The sequence below is a fragment of the Sylvia atricapilla genome, chromosome 20, assembly GCF_009819655.1.
Source record: "Sylvia atricapilla isolate bSylAtr1 chromosome 20, bSylAtr1.pri, whole genome shotgun sequence".
Classification (NCBI taxonomy): Eukaryota; Metazoa; Chordata; class Aves; order Passeriformes; family Sylviidae; genus Sylvia; species Sylvia atricapilla.
In genome coordinates this window covers 5,904,020-5,920,840 of record NC_089159.1, presented here as the reverse complement: position 1 = coordinate 5,920,840, position 16,821 = coordinate 5,904,020, and the positions used below count along the sequence as shown (strand labels likewise).

Genomic DNA, 16,821 nt, shown 5'->3' with positions numbered 1-16,821 from the left:
CAGACAAACAAGTCCCAGGAGTTAAACAGAAACAGGGGCTGCTGCCTTCAGCCACAGATTGATTTTCTTCCTGCCAGGCAATTCGTCACCAGCAAAGCTTTGATGAGTGCTGGAGGGAAAAAGTGAATTTACAACCCAAATTCAATTTCATTTTACTGCAGATTTCCCCCTGATTTCCTCCCGTGCTCCACATAATTTTGGTTGATTTATGAAACCTCTGCAGCCACCGGGCCGTGGAAATAAAGGCAACGAAGATAAACGTCATAGTTTTTATTCTGCAAAGCAATATGCACATCTTACAAACACAAAAATTAATCTAGGAGAGAAATGTCATTTCCAAATCAGCTATTAACCATCATGCAACAAGACAAGTGAAATGTAAGAACAAAACGAAACAAAACAACCCAAAAAACAGCCATCTCGAACCCTACAATCACCTGCAGAGGGTTGAAACCAAGGCTCAGATTTTTCTATGTAATGCCAAAGAAAATGAAAAAGGAAAAAAAAGAAAAAAAAAAAAAAGAAAATGGCAGCTTTCTAAGAACAAGAAAACACGTACAAATAGAATCAAAACTGATTCAAGTCATAGTTAAAAAGAAAAAAGAAAACAAAAAAAGGAAAGATCAATATGATCCGAACTTTAATATTAAAGTTTTAACTCTTCTGTTTGGCTGCATTTAACTTTGTACATCGCCTGGGAACAATCCAATATTCCTCAGCAATCCAGCATTTTGGCCTGCTGGGACACCCTGCACCTCCCTGCTGCAATACAGGGGGCAAAAGGATCAACTAAGGCCAAAAAAATCCAACTCTCCAACGTTTTCCCTTTTGCATTTGTGGGTCACAATCTTTAATATTCCTGGGGGAGGTGCAGAAAGTGGGGGAGAAGTTGTCAAGCAGGCTCTTCTCATTCCCAAATGGTTTCCCCACCAGCCCAAATTCCACCTGGGATGTTTGGAGTTGGAATTTGCTGAAGGAGAAAGGATTTCCTGAAGGAGTCAGGTGAGGCTGGGTGGTTTTTGGGTATTTCCAGGATTTGCATCACCTCTCCCAATCCATCTCCTATCCCTGCCTTTGGTCCCCAGATCAAGCCACCCTCAGAGGCAACTCCTGGGGTGAGGATTAACCCAAAAGCTTGGGCTTGTGGGATTTAGGACCAGCTCAGGAGAAGCTCTTGGCCTGTTTCACTTCCCTGCCTCATCCCAAGGAAGCAGCATCAGCCCACAGCAGCATCAGGAGAAAACTGGGAGCTTCTTTTTTATCCCTAAACTTCAAACCAGGCCATCTCTAAAGCTTTGCCTTAACATTCCCTGGAGGAAAACAAGTCAGGTAATCCCACCGAAGGAACTGAAACTGTAGGAGGAAACGTGTTCTGAAGGAAACTGTGACTGTTCAAACACCCTTTAAGACTCGTGAACTTACTGAAGTCCCAACACACACAGACCAGGAGTCTGGAGGGAATAAACTGGGAATTTTATGCCAGCATCACTGAGACTATGAGATTCTCACTTGGCTTTTTTTCTTCTGTGGAGTTTGGAGCAAAAAAATGAGGAATAAAAAGCCTGGCAAATGAATGAATGAATGAATGAATGAAAGAAGAGCTGTCACACCACCTGATGAGAAAGCTGGGAGAAAAGATGAAAAGTCAATTAAGGCAATCAGTGAGATTTAAAAGCAGTGGTGGAAATGTGTGCAGGAAGAACCTGACCCATGAAATTAAGGAGACTGCTCAAGGAACCAGAAAAAAAGAACAAAGCAGCAAAAGGCAGAACGGGGAAGGGAGAAATGCACAGAATCAAATCTCTGACTGAAGAATGGACACAGGGAACAGCAGGGGTTTCACTGGGAGGTTTCTTGGAGCTTCCTCACAAGAGCCCCACTCCTGTGGCCATTCTCCCCTGAGTGGACAGCAGTAAATGACAATTTAATGAATTTAATGGGCCAGAGCTCAGCAGTGCCATTGGCAGCTGCCCCTCAGGGCTGCAGCCACAGCCCCACAGTGAAGCTCTGTAACAGACTCTGGGATTTCTTTTCCTTTCCCTCTTTGCACTCGCCCAAGGCTGTGCAGAGAGCCCCAGCAGGCTGTTAACACAATACATCTTTTTATTAAGTTTCACTTTCTAGAAACAAAAGGAAAAAAAAAAAAGAAAAAAAAACCAAAAAAACAACAAAAAAAAAAACAACCAACCAAAAAAGTTTACAGAAAGCTGCTCTGCAGCAGAGACACACAATCCTGGCTGGAGGGCTGGGGATGGGAGGCCAAGTGGAAAAGTTTTCCAGATAGTCTCTGTGCTGACTGGTTCTCTGGCATTCAGCAAGCCAAATGAAATACCAAAAAACCCCCACCAAAAACCAAATCAAAACAAACAAACAAACAAAAAAAATCAAACAGTTCCTTTCAGTAAGTAACAGTTTAAAATGGGACTTCACTTCTTAATTTTTTTTTTTACTATGAATAAAAGCACAAGTTTGTCCTAAATACAGCACTATTAAAATGTGAATATGTACTCTTTTTTTTTCTTCCAAAAGAGAGGAAAAAAAAAAATCTAAAACGTTGATACCTTTTCTTGCAAGCAAGGAGCAAATGGAATAAAGTATTAGGCCACACAAACACACATTGGATTCATGTTGTAGATTGGTGGCTTTGGAAATGCAGGATTATATCAAAGGTGCATACTTGGTTCAAACACACTGTACAGATTGGGCAAAAAAAAAAAAACAAAAACAAAACAAACCAAACATCTCTTGCTTGGTTTGAGACACTTGCAAAAGGCATCTTCACCTGCCCAGGTGCAGCTAGACAAAAAATCTCTGCCTCTGTGGAGCCTTTTCACTGGAATTATCTACACCAACACGGGGCTGTGCCCAGGGAAGGGCCGGAGGGCTCCGGCCGCGCCACGGGACAAGCAGCACATCTCCTCAGAATTACTCTGGATATTCTGCTTTTATAAATATGTACAAATCAATTACAGGCACTTTGAAATGTCTTTGGTTGGAATAAACCAACATTGCAAAGGTAAATGGATTCACAGAGTGTTAAGACCCAGGCTGGGTTCAGCAGGCAATGGTTTCGGTCGTTCTCAGGAGAAGAAGGGAGGGGTTTTTATGCTTCTGACAAAGCAACCTGGAATAAAAAAATAAAAACAAACCAAAGGAAGAGAAAATATTTAATTAAAGGCAAATTCTTAATCCTGTAACAGTGATATGATTTATCTCTGTGAGCTGGCAGAGCTGTCCTTGACTTTTCAAAGAAAGCTTGGAAAGTCTGACTTGGAAAGGAAATCAAAGCGAGTTTTGTACTTTGCAAAAATCAATAGAATTCAAGTCCCAAACCACCCAAAACCAAAAAAAACCACCCACAAAAAACCATCCCAAACCAGCTCAAACTACAAAATATCGTTAAGATCAGCAGGTGTCAACACTGGCTCCTTACTTTTAATTAAATATAGTAATATTTAATCCTTCAGGCAAGCTGCGATACTGGAGAAACTTCAGGCAAAGCCCAAGATAATACTGGACAATGATTCTTTCAACAGCTTTGTTACTGTTTTTAACTTAATCTTGGTTAATAACCAATGACTCTTTGATCAGCTTTGTTTTTAACTCAATTCTGATGAACAAGCCTTAGAATTATGTACCATGTTTTACTCACAGTTTTCAGCCTGTTGTGGAAAGATATAATGAATAAATACAGATTTAGTGCCACCTATTCATTGCTTCACACAAAACAGTTCAACGGTTCAACCATCACCAGAATTCTGGCAGCAGAGTCACAGCCCAGCACTTCCTGAGCTGCAATAATCCATTTCTGGAGGACAGAAATCTCATCCTGAGGATCTCCTGAGCAGTTTTATTCTACTGGGTTTTATAACCCCACCTGCACTGTCCACACTGCAACACCAGGGTGTCTCTGAAAGGCAATTAAATCCCCATCTCCAGAGACAAGAAAAACCAGTCTGTCCTCTGTCCAACAGCAGCTTTTCTCTGTTTCCTTATCAGAGCCAAGCTTTTGTTAGCACACACTCACCTTTTCAGAGCAGAATTCTGTGTTGCTTTGCCTCAGTTTGCTTGGTCTGCCTTTAATGACTGCATAGCAGAACATTGTAATCACCATCACAAAGAGGAAGTAACTGGTGTGCATGAGGTGCAGGTTTATTAGGGAGCGATCATCCTGCACACAGAAAAGCAAATTTAAACCATTTACTGACTTAGCATTCGATATTGAAGCAATAATTACCAGATCAACCCAGAAATTACTTCATGAATCAACTTCTTCCCCTTTACACAGCAATGGAGTTGATTCCTAACTGTGGCACAAAATGTTTCTTGTGTTAAAAACATCTCTGTTATGGATATTTTTTCCCCAAATATTGGCAGAGGCTTTTGTGAAATGTTTTCCAACTGTTAATGGTGGTTTTCAAGAGCTGTGAGGCACGTGGATGAAGATCATTAAATCCATTAGGGGAGAGAATTCTCAGCCCTCACACCACACAATAAACCAGCAGCAAAAATTGGCAATTTTAGGAACCATTTTAATGGAACCACACACTAAACCAACAGCAAAAATGACAATTTTAAGAACCATATTCAATGAAACCAGAGCTAAGCATTTACTGAAAACACCAGAGGAACGGCCCAGCACTTACATCTGGAACTATAACAGTTAGTTTGGGATTTAAAGCATGGTAGACTTTCCCAATTGCTCCCTTGTAACACCAGAAGGGGTTGTAATCCTGGGCATATTTTGTGTTCGAGTCCCTGGCCGTGGTGAAGATCTTGTACCACAGAGTGGCATTGCTGTAGCTTTCAGGAACACAATGTGGTGGCTGACTGCAATAAAACAGAAAAAATCAGCACCTTGAAATGCATTTTCCATGTCCAACCAGGACAATTTTTCTGCTCTAAACATGGTTTTAGTTTGGGCCTTCCAAAGCAACAACAAAACCCCAAAGCTTAAGTTCAAAACCCCCAAAAGCCACATGATTGCTATGCTAAAATTAGAATTTAACTGCATGTTGTTGCACTAAGCCAACATCCCACAGCTCAATTGGAAAAATACAGGTTCTCCTAAGGCTTCCCACAGCCTGGGGTTCTCCAGGCTGGATGGAACCAGGGAATCCAGAGAAGACAAATGGACGAGGTTTTGGTGAAGGCAAAGCAGCCTTTGCCTTGTGCTGATCTCTCAGCAGGGAAGAGGGTAAGAACCTCAGTGTCAAATCTCATCTCTGAAACTCAGCTAGGAGGTAAATTCCTTCAACTTCCACAGATTCTCTTGCTCCCAGTGAAGTTTAAATGACAGCTGGAAGGCAAAAAGTCCTCAAAGACACCAGAGCTTTTGACACAAATGTTTTACCGTGGGGGAAGGAGTGCAAGGACTGAATTTCCACCATCAACAGGAATTTTCACGAGGAGCTAACAACTCAGAGGAATGAATGAGGCAGGAAAGCAGCCCCTGGAGGAGAGCTGCACTTACACTGTGACTGGGAAAACGTTGCTGGCTGCTGTCACAGTCATGCAGGTGGTGAACACAACCTGCTCGCAGTGGCCGTGCAGGACACAGTCATCGGAATTCCAGGCAGCTGGCAGGGTGAAGGTGATGTTTATTTCCTCGTGGGATTCTCTGCCTTTTGAGAAAGAGACAAGGAAAGCTGGGCTTTGGTTCACAAAAGTATCTGAGCAACAATCTCTGGGATAAGGAGAACACACAAATGATTAAGGCAGGAAGCGTCACCCTTTGGAGTCATCCCGGATCTTTGCAGGTAACAAAGAGAGCAGAAAGAAAAGTTCAAACCCCAAACAAACCACAAAATCCCCCAGCTGCTGCTCCTTCTAATCCCTCCCACCCCAGAACTGGGGTCACCAGGCTGCTTTCTGAAATTAAAAACCCTTTATAAGTGAATTTATGCCTGTTCACAGACCTTTATTAGAAAAGCCTTTCCTCTCCTAAGAACTTTGTTCCACATCTGTTTTTCCTGATGCTCACTTTGGAGGTATTTGTGTAGAGAAAAAGGTGTGAGCAGATACTGAGCTGCATGTTAAGTCATGTATGATAACTGCACGTGGAGAAATTCAGACTGAAAATAAACCCAGGCTGCTGCAAATGGAACTTGCATTTGGTAGCTCTCAAAGCAGCAACAAAACGACACCAGAAAATACAGTAATGCACATTTACAGCTATGGGCAATGTCTCTCCACAGGTTCAAGACCTTCAGCATTACTATAAAATGCAATTCTGGCTGAAAGCTAAAATACAGTGAGGTTCTATTATCAATTTCTATTAATTCTCTACAAACCCCTGTCAAAACATCCTGGCAGGCAGCCAGAGAGCAGATTGGTCTCTGCACACCACAGAAACCATAATCATCTTATCTGGTGCTGTTTGGGATATTAAAGCTGATTCACTTCTGCATTTTAGATAAACTAGAATTTTTTTTGACACCATAATACTCTCTACTGCATCTATGTCACATTTGAAATGTCAGTTGAGGACTTGATGGATCAAGACAAAACTGAAGAGAGTCACTGTTTGGAATTTTGCTGTCTTAAAAATGACCTTCCATTGTCATTAGGTTTAATCATTTCAAACTGCCAAGCCTGATCTTGGCACACCTGCAGGTGCTTTTCCATTCTGAGTGCAGGGAAAAGTTCCTCTAAGAAACAAGTGAAGGGCTCCATACAGGAATAAACTCACAATAAATCTGGGAATACATCTGTATTTATCTCACCCATACTAAGCTGGTAAATTTTAATTTGATTATATAGTTATTTAAATGACAGAAATATTTAGAACCATTGAATGATTTGGGCAGGAGGAGACCCTAAAAACTATTTTGTTTCACTTCCCTGCTTTGGGCAGTGACACTTTTCACTATCAAGGTTGCTCCAAGCCCTGTCCAACCTGGCTTTGGACACTTCCAGGGATGGGGCAGCCACAGCTTCTGACTACTCATCACCCTCACAACCTCACAACCAAGATTTTCTTCCTAATATTTAATCTAAACCAACTTAATTTCAGTTCAAAGCCAAGCCCCCCCAGTGAAAGGTTAGAAAAAAAAAAAAACCCTCTAAAAGCCAAACGTAACCTGAATTTTTCAAGGTCTGGCCTTGCCTACCTGAAAGTCCAATCTGGTGCCCAAAAATGGTGGAGCTGAGGTGTGTGACATTGCGGGAGTATCCCCCAAAAGGTCTCAGAGGGTCCAGGGTCAGTGTGATGGTGACAGAGATGTTGATGGGACCCGAGTCCTCCAGGGTCTGTGGGGACTGTGTGGAAGACCTGGCCTGCCCACTGGTCACCGTGCTCTCTGGGGTTGTGGTGTCGTTCAGGAGGTGCTTTAAGGTTTCATTCTCAGATATACAGAAGTCCAAATCGTTAAACCTCAGCAGGAAAGTGTTCCAGTCCTTCAAACAAAGTGGGGAGATTTCAAGGTCCCATCCCGCCCCGGTTCCAGGCCACTGAACAAAAATCACACGGCTCACAAAGCAACACAAACACCACCAGGGCTGGCTCAGAAACAGGAGAATTGTTTGTCCAGGTCAGATGGGTTCAGTCCCAGCTCCCTCCCCTGAGCTGGAAAGGAAACTTGGTCTGTTCTCACCGGGCTGAGCGTTTCTGCCCAGGGTTCCCTCCTTACAGGACAGTGCTGAGGGAAGAAGTTCCCGAAACCAGCTAAAGTGACCCTAAATAACAAACTGAAAAATTCCCAGCCACAACAAGGAAGGTCCATGACAGATGACTTGGCCTCATCCTTGATACAAAACAAGACTAACAAAGATTCACCCCAACAGCCCTTCAGAGAGTAAAACAGGCACAATCCCCCCACACACAACTCTGTGCTCTCTGGGAGGGAAAAAAAAATTAACTTCAGGCCTGTTTTCCAAATGAACACCATTTCTGCACGTACCTCTGCCATTTCTGGTGATTTGATCTCCTTGATTTTGAAGAAGTAGCCCAGTGTGAGGAAGGCGATGGCCATGGCGCTCACGCTGATCATAAAGACCACGAGCGGAGGGCGGCTGCTGATATAAACCTTCAGGTTCTCCAACAGGTTTATGTAGAACATTATTCTGATTGTTCACCTGAGGGCACAGAACGTTCCAACAGAGTCACTGGGCTGCGTGTTACAGGTGAGCGGGGGGTGGATCACATCAGACAAAAGAGAGAAACGGGATTTCTCAGTGTAAAATTCAAATGAAGTTCCGTGGCTGTGCTGCTCACTGGGCACGGAGCGTGTGCCTGAAATGCAGCACACAGGACACATCACAACAGGCTCCACATCACCTTCCCAGGGCTTCACACTGCCAGCTGGGAAACAGGTTTTAAGGAATGAGAGCTTCCAGCATAGCCCAGCATGGCTGACAAGCAATAAACCCGCTTCTTGCCTTTCCCCAGGCAGCGTGTCACTGCTCCATTTTAATGCCAGAAACGTCTGAATGCACCGAGTCACAAATCAAACTTTGCACATCCTTTGAAAACCGAGGCTGGAGCCTCCAGGATCCCTCTTTACCCCATCCCAAATTGCTCTATTTTCAAAGCAGGATCTGAGAAGCAGCCCTACATTATTTTAGGCTTTTGCATCAAGAATCCTGTGGGCAGAAACACCCAAAAACTGCATTAAGGTGGAGGCTGGAAGACACCTGCTCTTGATTTAATTCTTACAGGATCTAGAACTTCTTGTTCTGTCTGTAGGCAAAGCCAGGACCTTACACACTAAGGAAATCTCACGAGACATTAATTTTTACCCCAAATATAATGTTTTGTCTGATTCCCTTCCTGAATTTTTATCTGCAGAACAAAAAGACCCCAATTATTGTCTCAGCTTCTCCACCTCCACTCTCAGGGAAAAGCAAACAGCCCAGTGTTAAAGGGCAGCCTTGTGACATCTCCTTCAGAAGCTCTGCAAGGAGGAACTCCCAGCCAACCTTTATCTTTGTCTTACCTAAAACCTGCTGAAAAGGCTTTTAACCCCAACTAATCCACCAAGGCAGGAGCTGCTCCTAGCAACGTGCTGCTGACCCTCCAAAATTCTGCGGGAAAGGCAGAAAGAATTCTGTACTGCACGGGTTAAGGTTGGACCATCCAAAGAGATCTGATAACGTTTAACTAAGGCAGGGACTGCTCCTGCAAGTCTGGGTGATTCCCACTGACTGCCACCACTGTCGTTTACAGTCCACGTGTAGCAGGGCTGGAAAGTGGCAGCTGGGAGGATGAGAGAGGCACAGGGCAGGGAGGGATCTGGGATCGGATCTATTGATTTAAGAAGAGAAAACAAAAGAAGGGTAAAGGACAAGCATTCAGACAAAGCCCTTTTCAGAGTCCACAGAGCACAATGATCCCAACTTCCTTGTGTATACTCAGGATTTTACTGGCAGGAATGCTTCAGTTCCTGTTAACAGAAGAAATATTGACAGAAGCTGCAAAAGTGTCCCAGAGAGGGGGAAAATGCAGCTCAGGGAGAAGAGACAGAGAGCTGCAGTGCCAACAACACAACCTTGGGCTGTGCCTGCTGAGTCCTCACTCGCCCTGCTGGCTGAAACCTGCTGAGACAGAGCTCTCCAGAGCTCAAGATCACATCCTGGCTTTAGGATTTTGCACCACCAAGCCCCTTCCATCTGCCCTGTAAAACCCAGCAAGTTTCTCTCGGCGAGAACTGGATGCTGCGAACGTCTCTACAAACCCAGAGCTAAAAGCAGGGAAAGGGGAGGGAAGAGAGAGCAAGGAAAGGTGATGAGAAATGAGCACCTTACCAGAACTCTGTCCCAGAGCAGCTGTGGCACAGGCCAGGGAAGGTGGCAGGAGGCAGCAGGGACAGGGGAAGGGAGAGCTGGGGCTGGCAGGGATCATGCTGGGAATGATCCGCCCTTCTGCACGTCCTGCCCGTCTTGTCCCTGGCAGCAAATTCCCTCCAAGAGCCCCAGTAAAAAACCCCCAAACGCTCCATCCACAAGCAAAATCCTTCTGGAAACATGGGAGACACATGTGGAGATGGGAGGAGGTCAAAACTCAAAGCAAAAGCAGAGTTGTAGGCAGTGTCCCCTCCTGAATTTCCTTTAGGAAATAACACTGATGCAGAGTTTATTGCAGCTTTTAATCAGGGCTGAGTGTCACCCACAGCACAGCCAGGGCTGGCATTCCTTTTTTTAAAGGGGTTTCCAACAGTTCCATTAAAATTTGTTTACCACAGGGTCTAAAACCAGCCATATTTAAAAAAAAAAAATAAAAATCCAGGATGTGCTGAAAATCCTACACAGAGAAACATTTGGGCTAATATTTTTATGTAAGAGATCACCAGCTTTTAAGTGCCAGTTGTTTAATATGCTGCCATAACTCACTGGCTTTGAAAGCAATTAGAAAAATGCCATAAGCTGCAATTTCCAAGGAGTAATGTGCCTTTGGAGCATTTGGGAGGGAAAAGGGAACAACTGTGGATTTCAGTACAGGAGCTGACATGAAAATAGCAATGGTGGAAAGCAGAAGGATGAATGTTTCCATGCTGCTGCCTGAAGAATTACTGATTTTTTAAATCAAAGTACTTAAATAACTTTAATTATCATGGAATTTGTGATCCAGATCAATGCATTACATCAAAATGCTATGGATTTTCAAGGTTCCTTCAACTCCTCTCTGTCAGAATCATAAAGCATCCCAATTCTTCTGCCAGCTCTTGTAACTAACTTCCTCCTCCGTGTAAATCAGTAACTTCAAAAATATCATTTAAACTTTAATTTCTCGTTCACAGGGCTAAAAAAAAAAAAAAAACAATGCCAAACCAAAACAACAAACCAAACGATGCTTTTACCTCCTGGCAGGTCAGGCAAGCGAGATCAGATTTCACTTTTAAGCCAAATAAATAATTTAGTGAGTGGCTCTAATGACTGCCGCTGCCTCTCTCCACTCCAGCAAAGCCTTTTAATCCTTGGTGCAATAAAAATCTCTCCAGTCAGACTAAACAAGGAGCTCAAGAATGAAAACTGCCAGGCTGGAACATTGGCCAGCAGCTCCAAGGTAATTGCTGGGTAGTGAGGGATGTTCAGCAGGAGCTGCAGCTGCTGGAACTCGCCAGGAAACCCTGGAGATGTTGTGAGCTCTTAAATCAGCCTCCACAAACGCAGGCAGTGAAAAGAGATTAAAATGGTAAAGGGTGGAAATACAACAGTTTCATCTGTCAGGGTTTGCCAGAGCAACACAGAATTGAGCAGCCAACTAAAAAGCAAGAAAAAAAAAATTCTACAATTTGGGGGAGTTTTCCTCCAAAACAGCTCCTGACAGCAACCTCAAAGGAGTAACATTGTGAATTCCTCTTGATTTGTGTATGAAAGAGTGTGGAAAAGGAAGCTGCTGAAATAAGACTGATGAGTTTTTCAAGGCTAAATTACAAACAAGGAAAATCTTGAAGCCTATTGCAAAGACCAAAAAGTCAATGCAATGAGTCACAGCTCAAGTATTAAATTCCCATTTTGAGGCTTAATATCAAAGGAGCTGAATTCCTAAGAACAATAAAAATCCCATATGCTGTACTAAAGCAGGTATTGAAAGCAAAACTGCAGTTACCAAAGTGAAAAAAAAGCTCAAACAAAATATGAATTTTAAAAGAGATCAAAGTAGTTTGACGTTTTTGTCAATAATATCAACTACCACCCTGCCACTAGAAAGCTTAAAATGATGGAATTTCCTCACAGACATTTTCCCTTCTTGTTGTGCAGGTAAGGTAATCACCCTGGAGGAGGGGTTTAAATGTAAAACCACCACTGAAATATCCTGAGGAGGAAAATGGAGTGGAGGAGAAGGGCAGGAGGCAGCACTTCTCCTTTAGGATCTCACAAGTTTTTCAATTCTCAATACCTCACAGCACAGAACACTGCTAAACTTGAGCTGTGCAGCTCAAAAAAATAAATCAATTATATTTTCAGGGGTGCCCCATTAGCAGGAGTGCAAAGGAGCTAAGGAATGGGTCAGCTCAGGGTTAACCCCTTTGAATGAAAACGATGTTGTGTGCCAGAGGAACATTTACAAACACAAATCCAGCAAACCATGGGAAAGCAGCCCATAAATAAATGCAAACAAAAGCAGCGGCGTTCATCTGGAAGTGCCTCTCCTTTAACAACAATAAACAGCATCAGGTACCAAACCCAGCTTTTCAACTGGCTTTTTTTTTGCTCTTCAACTTTGATGTCTTCAGAGTGGGAATAAAGCAAAATGAGAGTTGTGTGAGCTGGGGCTGGTGCTGCCCAACATCTCTGAGGTGACAGGGACATGGGGACAAGCTTGGCAGTGACACCAAGCTGTGCAGGATCTGGACAGGCGCAGAGGTGGCCCTGGGACAACCTGATGAGGTTCAGAACCAAGGGTAAAGCAGAGTAACCTTACCAACCCGACATCTGGGGAACACAGAGGTGTTGGGATCTGCAGCAGCTTCAGACCATGGTTTTAGGAAGTGTGGGATGAAAATGCACAGCCTAAAACCTTCCCCAGCGGCAGCAGGGCAGGCAGGGAGGAGGAATTCATCCTGGAGGGATCCTCCAGGTCCAGCTGAGCCTCTTCCCCTCCTCCCGGCCTCCAGCGTGGACAAAATGAACTGAAATAAACCCAAATCAACAAGCTCCTGGGAAATGCCAGCAGGTTTCTCCAGAGCACAGAGGGAGGGAGGCAGTCAGGGCGTGTGGAGGAGGAAACTTCACAAAAACATCACCTTGGGTCCTTGAATCCAACCAAACACAGCCCCAAGATCAGCGGCCAGATGTGCACAAACACATCTGCTCCAGGTACAGGAACTGGCTCCAGCCAGACAGTGCCTTAGCACTTTGCTTGAGCTGTTTTATTCACAAATAAGTTTACTGATAAAACAACTCCACGTTTTCCTGGAGCCTGGAAATGGCAGGAAAATGGCTTTGCACATGCAGAGAGGACACCACGCAGGGCAGGAGGAGAACCTGGGAATGTGGAAAAGGACTTTCCTTCCTCCTGGTCTCCTGACACAGGATCAGGATGCAGAATATGAACAAAAAGCAGGGACTTGCACAAATAGAAAGAAGCAAATGGTTCATACTCGCATGAAATGTTTCTTTCCACCTCTCAAAACACTTTTCAAGGCTTAATTAATCATTTCATCCCCGAGAGGGGCAGGAACAGCAAACATTTCAGGTCTGCCCATGAAACAAAGCCAAGGAAGGGAAGTAATTTGGTGAGTGACAAAAAAATTTAAAGATCAGATTGAGACTGAATTTCAAACACCCAAATTCCTGACTTCAACTCTCTTTAAAGACAGAAAACTTTACATTAAAAGGCCGATGATGTAAGAAATAAAAAGGAAAACCAACATTACTCAATCTGTGTGTGACAGCCCTTCCCAACAGACTCGTGTTGTTCAAAAAGTCTGCTGGGTTCACCACAAGCACCTGAACTTTGTGCCAGCTGATACCCTGGGGACAGCAAAGTTGATTTTCATTTCCCACTGGAAGGAAAACTCGTGCAGAAACAGACAAATCCAAACAAGTTTCAAGTATTTTTTATATGCTCTGAGTTGTTAAAAACGATGAATGAGAAGAGGGAAGCAAAGTTAAAAGTCAGGAAAGAGAAATAGAGTGAGGAAGCTTTTTTCTCCCTGGTTCAATGAACCCTGAATTCTGACTTTTGTTAGAAGTGAAAAATGTAATTTAAAACATACTCAGCTGTAAAATGAAAATGAACTCAACCTCTGGTTGAAAATCAGACATTTTGGTGCCAAACCTTAAGCAGGCACCTCTGTCTGCCAAGAGCCTGTGCCATGGGAATGAATCCACTCCCATCTAAAAGAGCTCATGGGCATTTTTAAACCTTCCAGCTTTTCCAAGTCATGACTTCCAACGTGAGTTACCATAACCCAAATCACTCAGACTGCAATAAAACACACAATAATAGATGAAGGGCTTTGAATTTGTATTAAAAAATGCTTTTCTGGTCACTGCTGCTCAGCATGAGAAGCTGGGAGAGGAAAGGAAAAGTAAAATTATTCCAGTTAAAAAGTAAAATTAAAAGTAAAATCATTCCATCATCTTTAAAGATTCACAAGAAATCAAATTCTGCGTACACTGAACTGACAGCAGCCAAAAATACAGGAGGGCTTTAACCAAGAAGTGTGAAAATTCTCATCAGTAACTGTTCAGTAATCAGAAACTGGCTGAGTGACCGGTTCAAGGTTAATTGTTGACTTCATTAAAGCCACTCATTAAGGAATGTGGGACCCAATTCAGCAGTGAAAGTGCAGAGAAATGCCAGGAAAAGGCTCTTCAGCCTGTAATGAGAACTGAGAGGAGACAGGGATGCAGACAGATACACAGCTTGAATCACAAGCAGAAAAATGAGTGACAAGCTGAGGGAACGGCAGCTTTGGGGAATGGCAAATTCAGAGTTTGGGTGGGGAAAGAAGGGAGGGAGGCAGCAAAACAGCCAGTGGCCACTGATGGAAATAGAAACAGCAGCAAAACCAACAGAGACGAGGGAGCAGCTGAGATACCAAAGTTGTGGCTGGAATATTATTGTCTGTGTGCTGCACTGCTCAAAGGAAAAGGACCTCAACTTGCTCTGAGTGAGTTCACTCTCCACTCCACACATTAACAACCCCCAAGTGCCAGCACACACACGGGTTTTCATCCAAAACAAAACCTGGCAGTTCTGAGCCCTGGGAAGCAGCTTAATCCACAGGTCAGGGCAGACTTGGAAAGAAAATGAATTCCCACCCAGCCACGCTTTGGGTAAGGGGAGGTTTGGGAAAAGCCACACAATTCTGACACCAGCGGGTTTCATTAACAATTTAGGGCTCAATTGATAAAACAGCTTCATTCCTACAAAACCTGGGGTGTTATTTAATTAAAAAAAAGAAGATTATCCCGGCTGCCAGATCAGCAGGATCAGCTCAGGGGGTGCTGCAGGCAGGGTGCTGGATGTGCCAGGCTCTGTCCCTGCTGTCCCCAGCTGACAAAGGACACCCAGCTCTGTTTGTCCCCTGCCCTCAGCCGGGCACTCCCCGAGCACAGGGACTAGTTGGTTTTTATCAGGCGGCCTTTCAAGCGGAAAAGAAGACTCACATTCCACCGGAGCCACTCCTCGAATCACGGCAGGTAACAAAGCTCAATGCTGTGCGATGGCCGGGCTCAGAGAGCCCCAATTGGATATTCTCCGTGCCGGGGCTGCCACAGGAGCTCCGTGCGCTGGGCACAGCCGGAGCACGGCCACCAGCCCAGCGCCGGGCACAGGCAGCGGCAGGACAGCGACAGAACTCACCGCTGAGCCCCAACCGCGGTGTCCTGCCCGAGGCACAGCGCCGGGCCAAAGGGGGATGTTTCCTGCAATTCAGCCCTCAGAAAAAACACCCGCGATAATCGTTTACCACAACAGCCAGCCCCAGGTTTTCCTCCTCACCAGCGGCCGAACTTGGGGGAAGTTCAGCGAGGATGTGCAGAGCCGACCTTAATGAATCTTTATCTACCCAGGTCTGTCTAGCGGCACAAATTTACCCCGAGAATTCCACCTCCGGAGCTAATTCTGTCAGTGCACTTCCCCAAAGGCAAACCCTTAAAGAGCAAACAAAAGGAAAAAAGCCAAACCTAGCTGTGCTGTAATATATATATATATAATTTTTTTCCCCCAGGGTGATTCTGATGCACGGTTTGGATGTACCGGCAGGGATGGAGCAGCCATGTTCTAGGCATGATGCACCAGGAATTTTATTATTAAAACCATCATGAGATCATTAATTAAGTTAAACCACCACCACCACCACCACCCCCCCCCCCAAAAAAAAAAAAAAAAAAAAAAAAAAAAAGAAAAAGGGAAAGAGGACGAAATAGCGGTGTATAGAAAATTGGTGGGGAAAAAAAATCCCAAAACAACCAAGCCCAAGGCAGGAATCACTATTCAGAGGCTCGTTTGAAACACAACTATTTTTAGTGCTATAAAAATTCCCATTTATCACTGTTTTCCCCTTTTTTTTTTTCCCTGCTACGACGCCACGCACACAAACTTCAAGCTGACGACCTTTCCCCAAATAATTCTGCTCTGTAAACAACAAAAACCACCCAAACCTACAACCCCGGGCAGAGCCGAAGCCGAGCGGGACGCGGGGCCCGGCGGCCCGAGCTTCCCCGGGGGCTCTCCCGGTGTTTCCCCGCAGCCCCGGAGCGGCTCCCGGTGACCGCATCCCCCCGGTGACCGCATCCCCCCTGACCGCATCCCCCCGGTGACCGCATCCCCCGGTGACCGCATCCCCCCTGACCGCATCCCCCCGGTGACCGCATCCCCCGGTGACCGCATCCCCCAGTGACCGTATCCCCCCGGTGACCGCATCCCCCGGTGACCGCATCCCCCGGTGACCGTATCCCCCCGGTGACCGCATCCCCCCGGCGGCCGGGCCGCAGAACCGGCCCCGTGCCCTCCTTACCGGCGTCCGCGGCGGGGCTCAGGCCCCCGCGCCGGGCGGGGCTCAGAGGCGGCGGCGCTGCCGTGAGGCCGGGCTCCGCACCATGGTCCTGCCCTGCCGGGGCTGCGGGCACGGGCCGACGGGCAGCGCTGCGGGCGGACAGGCCGCTCCCCGGGCAGCCCCGGGCCGGACACACGGACAGGCCCCGGCACCGCGCCCCGCCTCCGCCGCCGCTTCCGGGCCGCGGCCCTGACCCCTCACCGCCGACGGTGGCGCGGGGGGGACAAGATTGAGGCGGGGCCGGGAGCGCGGGAGGGGCCGGGAGCGGGAACGGAACCGGGGCAGCAACGGGAATGGGATCGGGAATGGCACCGGGACAGCAACGGGAATGGGATCGGGAACGGCACCGGGACACTAACGGGAATGGGAT

General features: G+C 45.6%; 1 protein-coding gene across 1 annotated transcript; it reads right to left on the bottom strand.

Annotated features, from left to right (window-relative positions):
* Nucleotides 1-255: 255 nt before the first annotated feature.
* Nucleotides 256-16,619, bottom strand: TMEM248 (transmembrane protein 248). Its single transcript, XM_066333286.1, has 7 exons — nucleotides 16,413-16,619; nucleotides 7,902-8,076; nucleotides 7,113-7,398; nucleotides 5,474-5,624; nucleotides 4,647-4,830; nucleotides 4,028-4,171; nucleotides 256-3,124 (listed from the first exon to the last, which is right to left on the bottom strand). Exons 2-7 carry the CDS (start codon nucleotides 8,058-8,060, stop codon nucleotides 3,104-3,106), a joined length of 945 nt encoding a protein of 314 aa, XP_066189383.1. The 5' UTR covers nucleotides 8,061-8,076; nucleotides 16,413-16,619; the 3' UTR covers nucleotides 256-3,103.
* Between the last annotated feature and the right edge of the window lie 202 nt (nucleotides 16,620-16,821).

Coding starts and splice junctions, on each gene's coding strand:
- TMEM248 (XM_066333286.1), bottom strand. CDS start 8,060: ATGTTCTACATAAACCTGTTGGAGAACCTGAAGGTTTATATCAGCAGC. Junction 4,831..5,473: donor AACGTTTTCCCAGTCACAGT/GTAAGTGCAGCT, acceptor GTTTTATTGCAG/TCAGCCACCACATTGTGTTC. Junction 3,125..4,027: donor CAGAATTCTGCTCTGAAAAG/GTGAGTGTGTGC, acceptor TTTTTATTCCAG/GTTGCTTTGTCAGAAGCATA.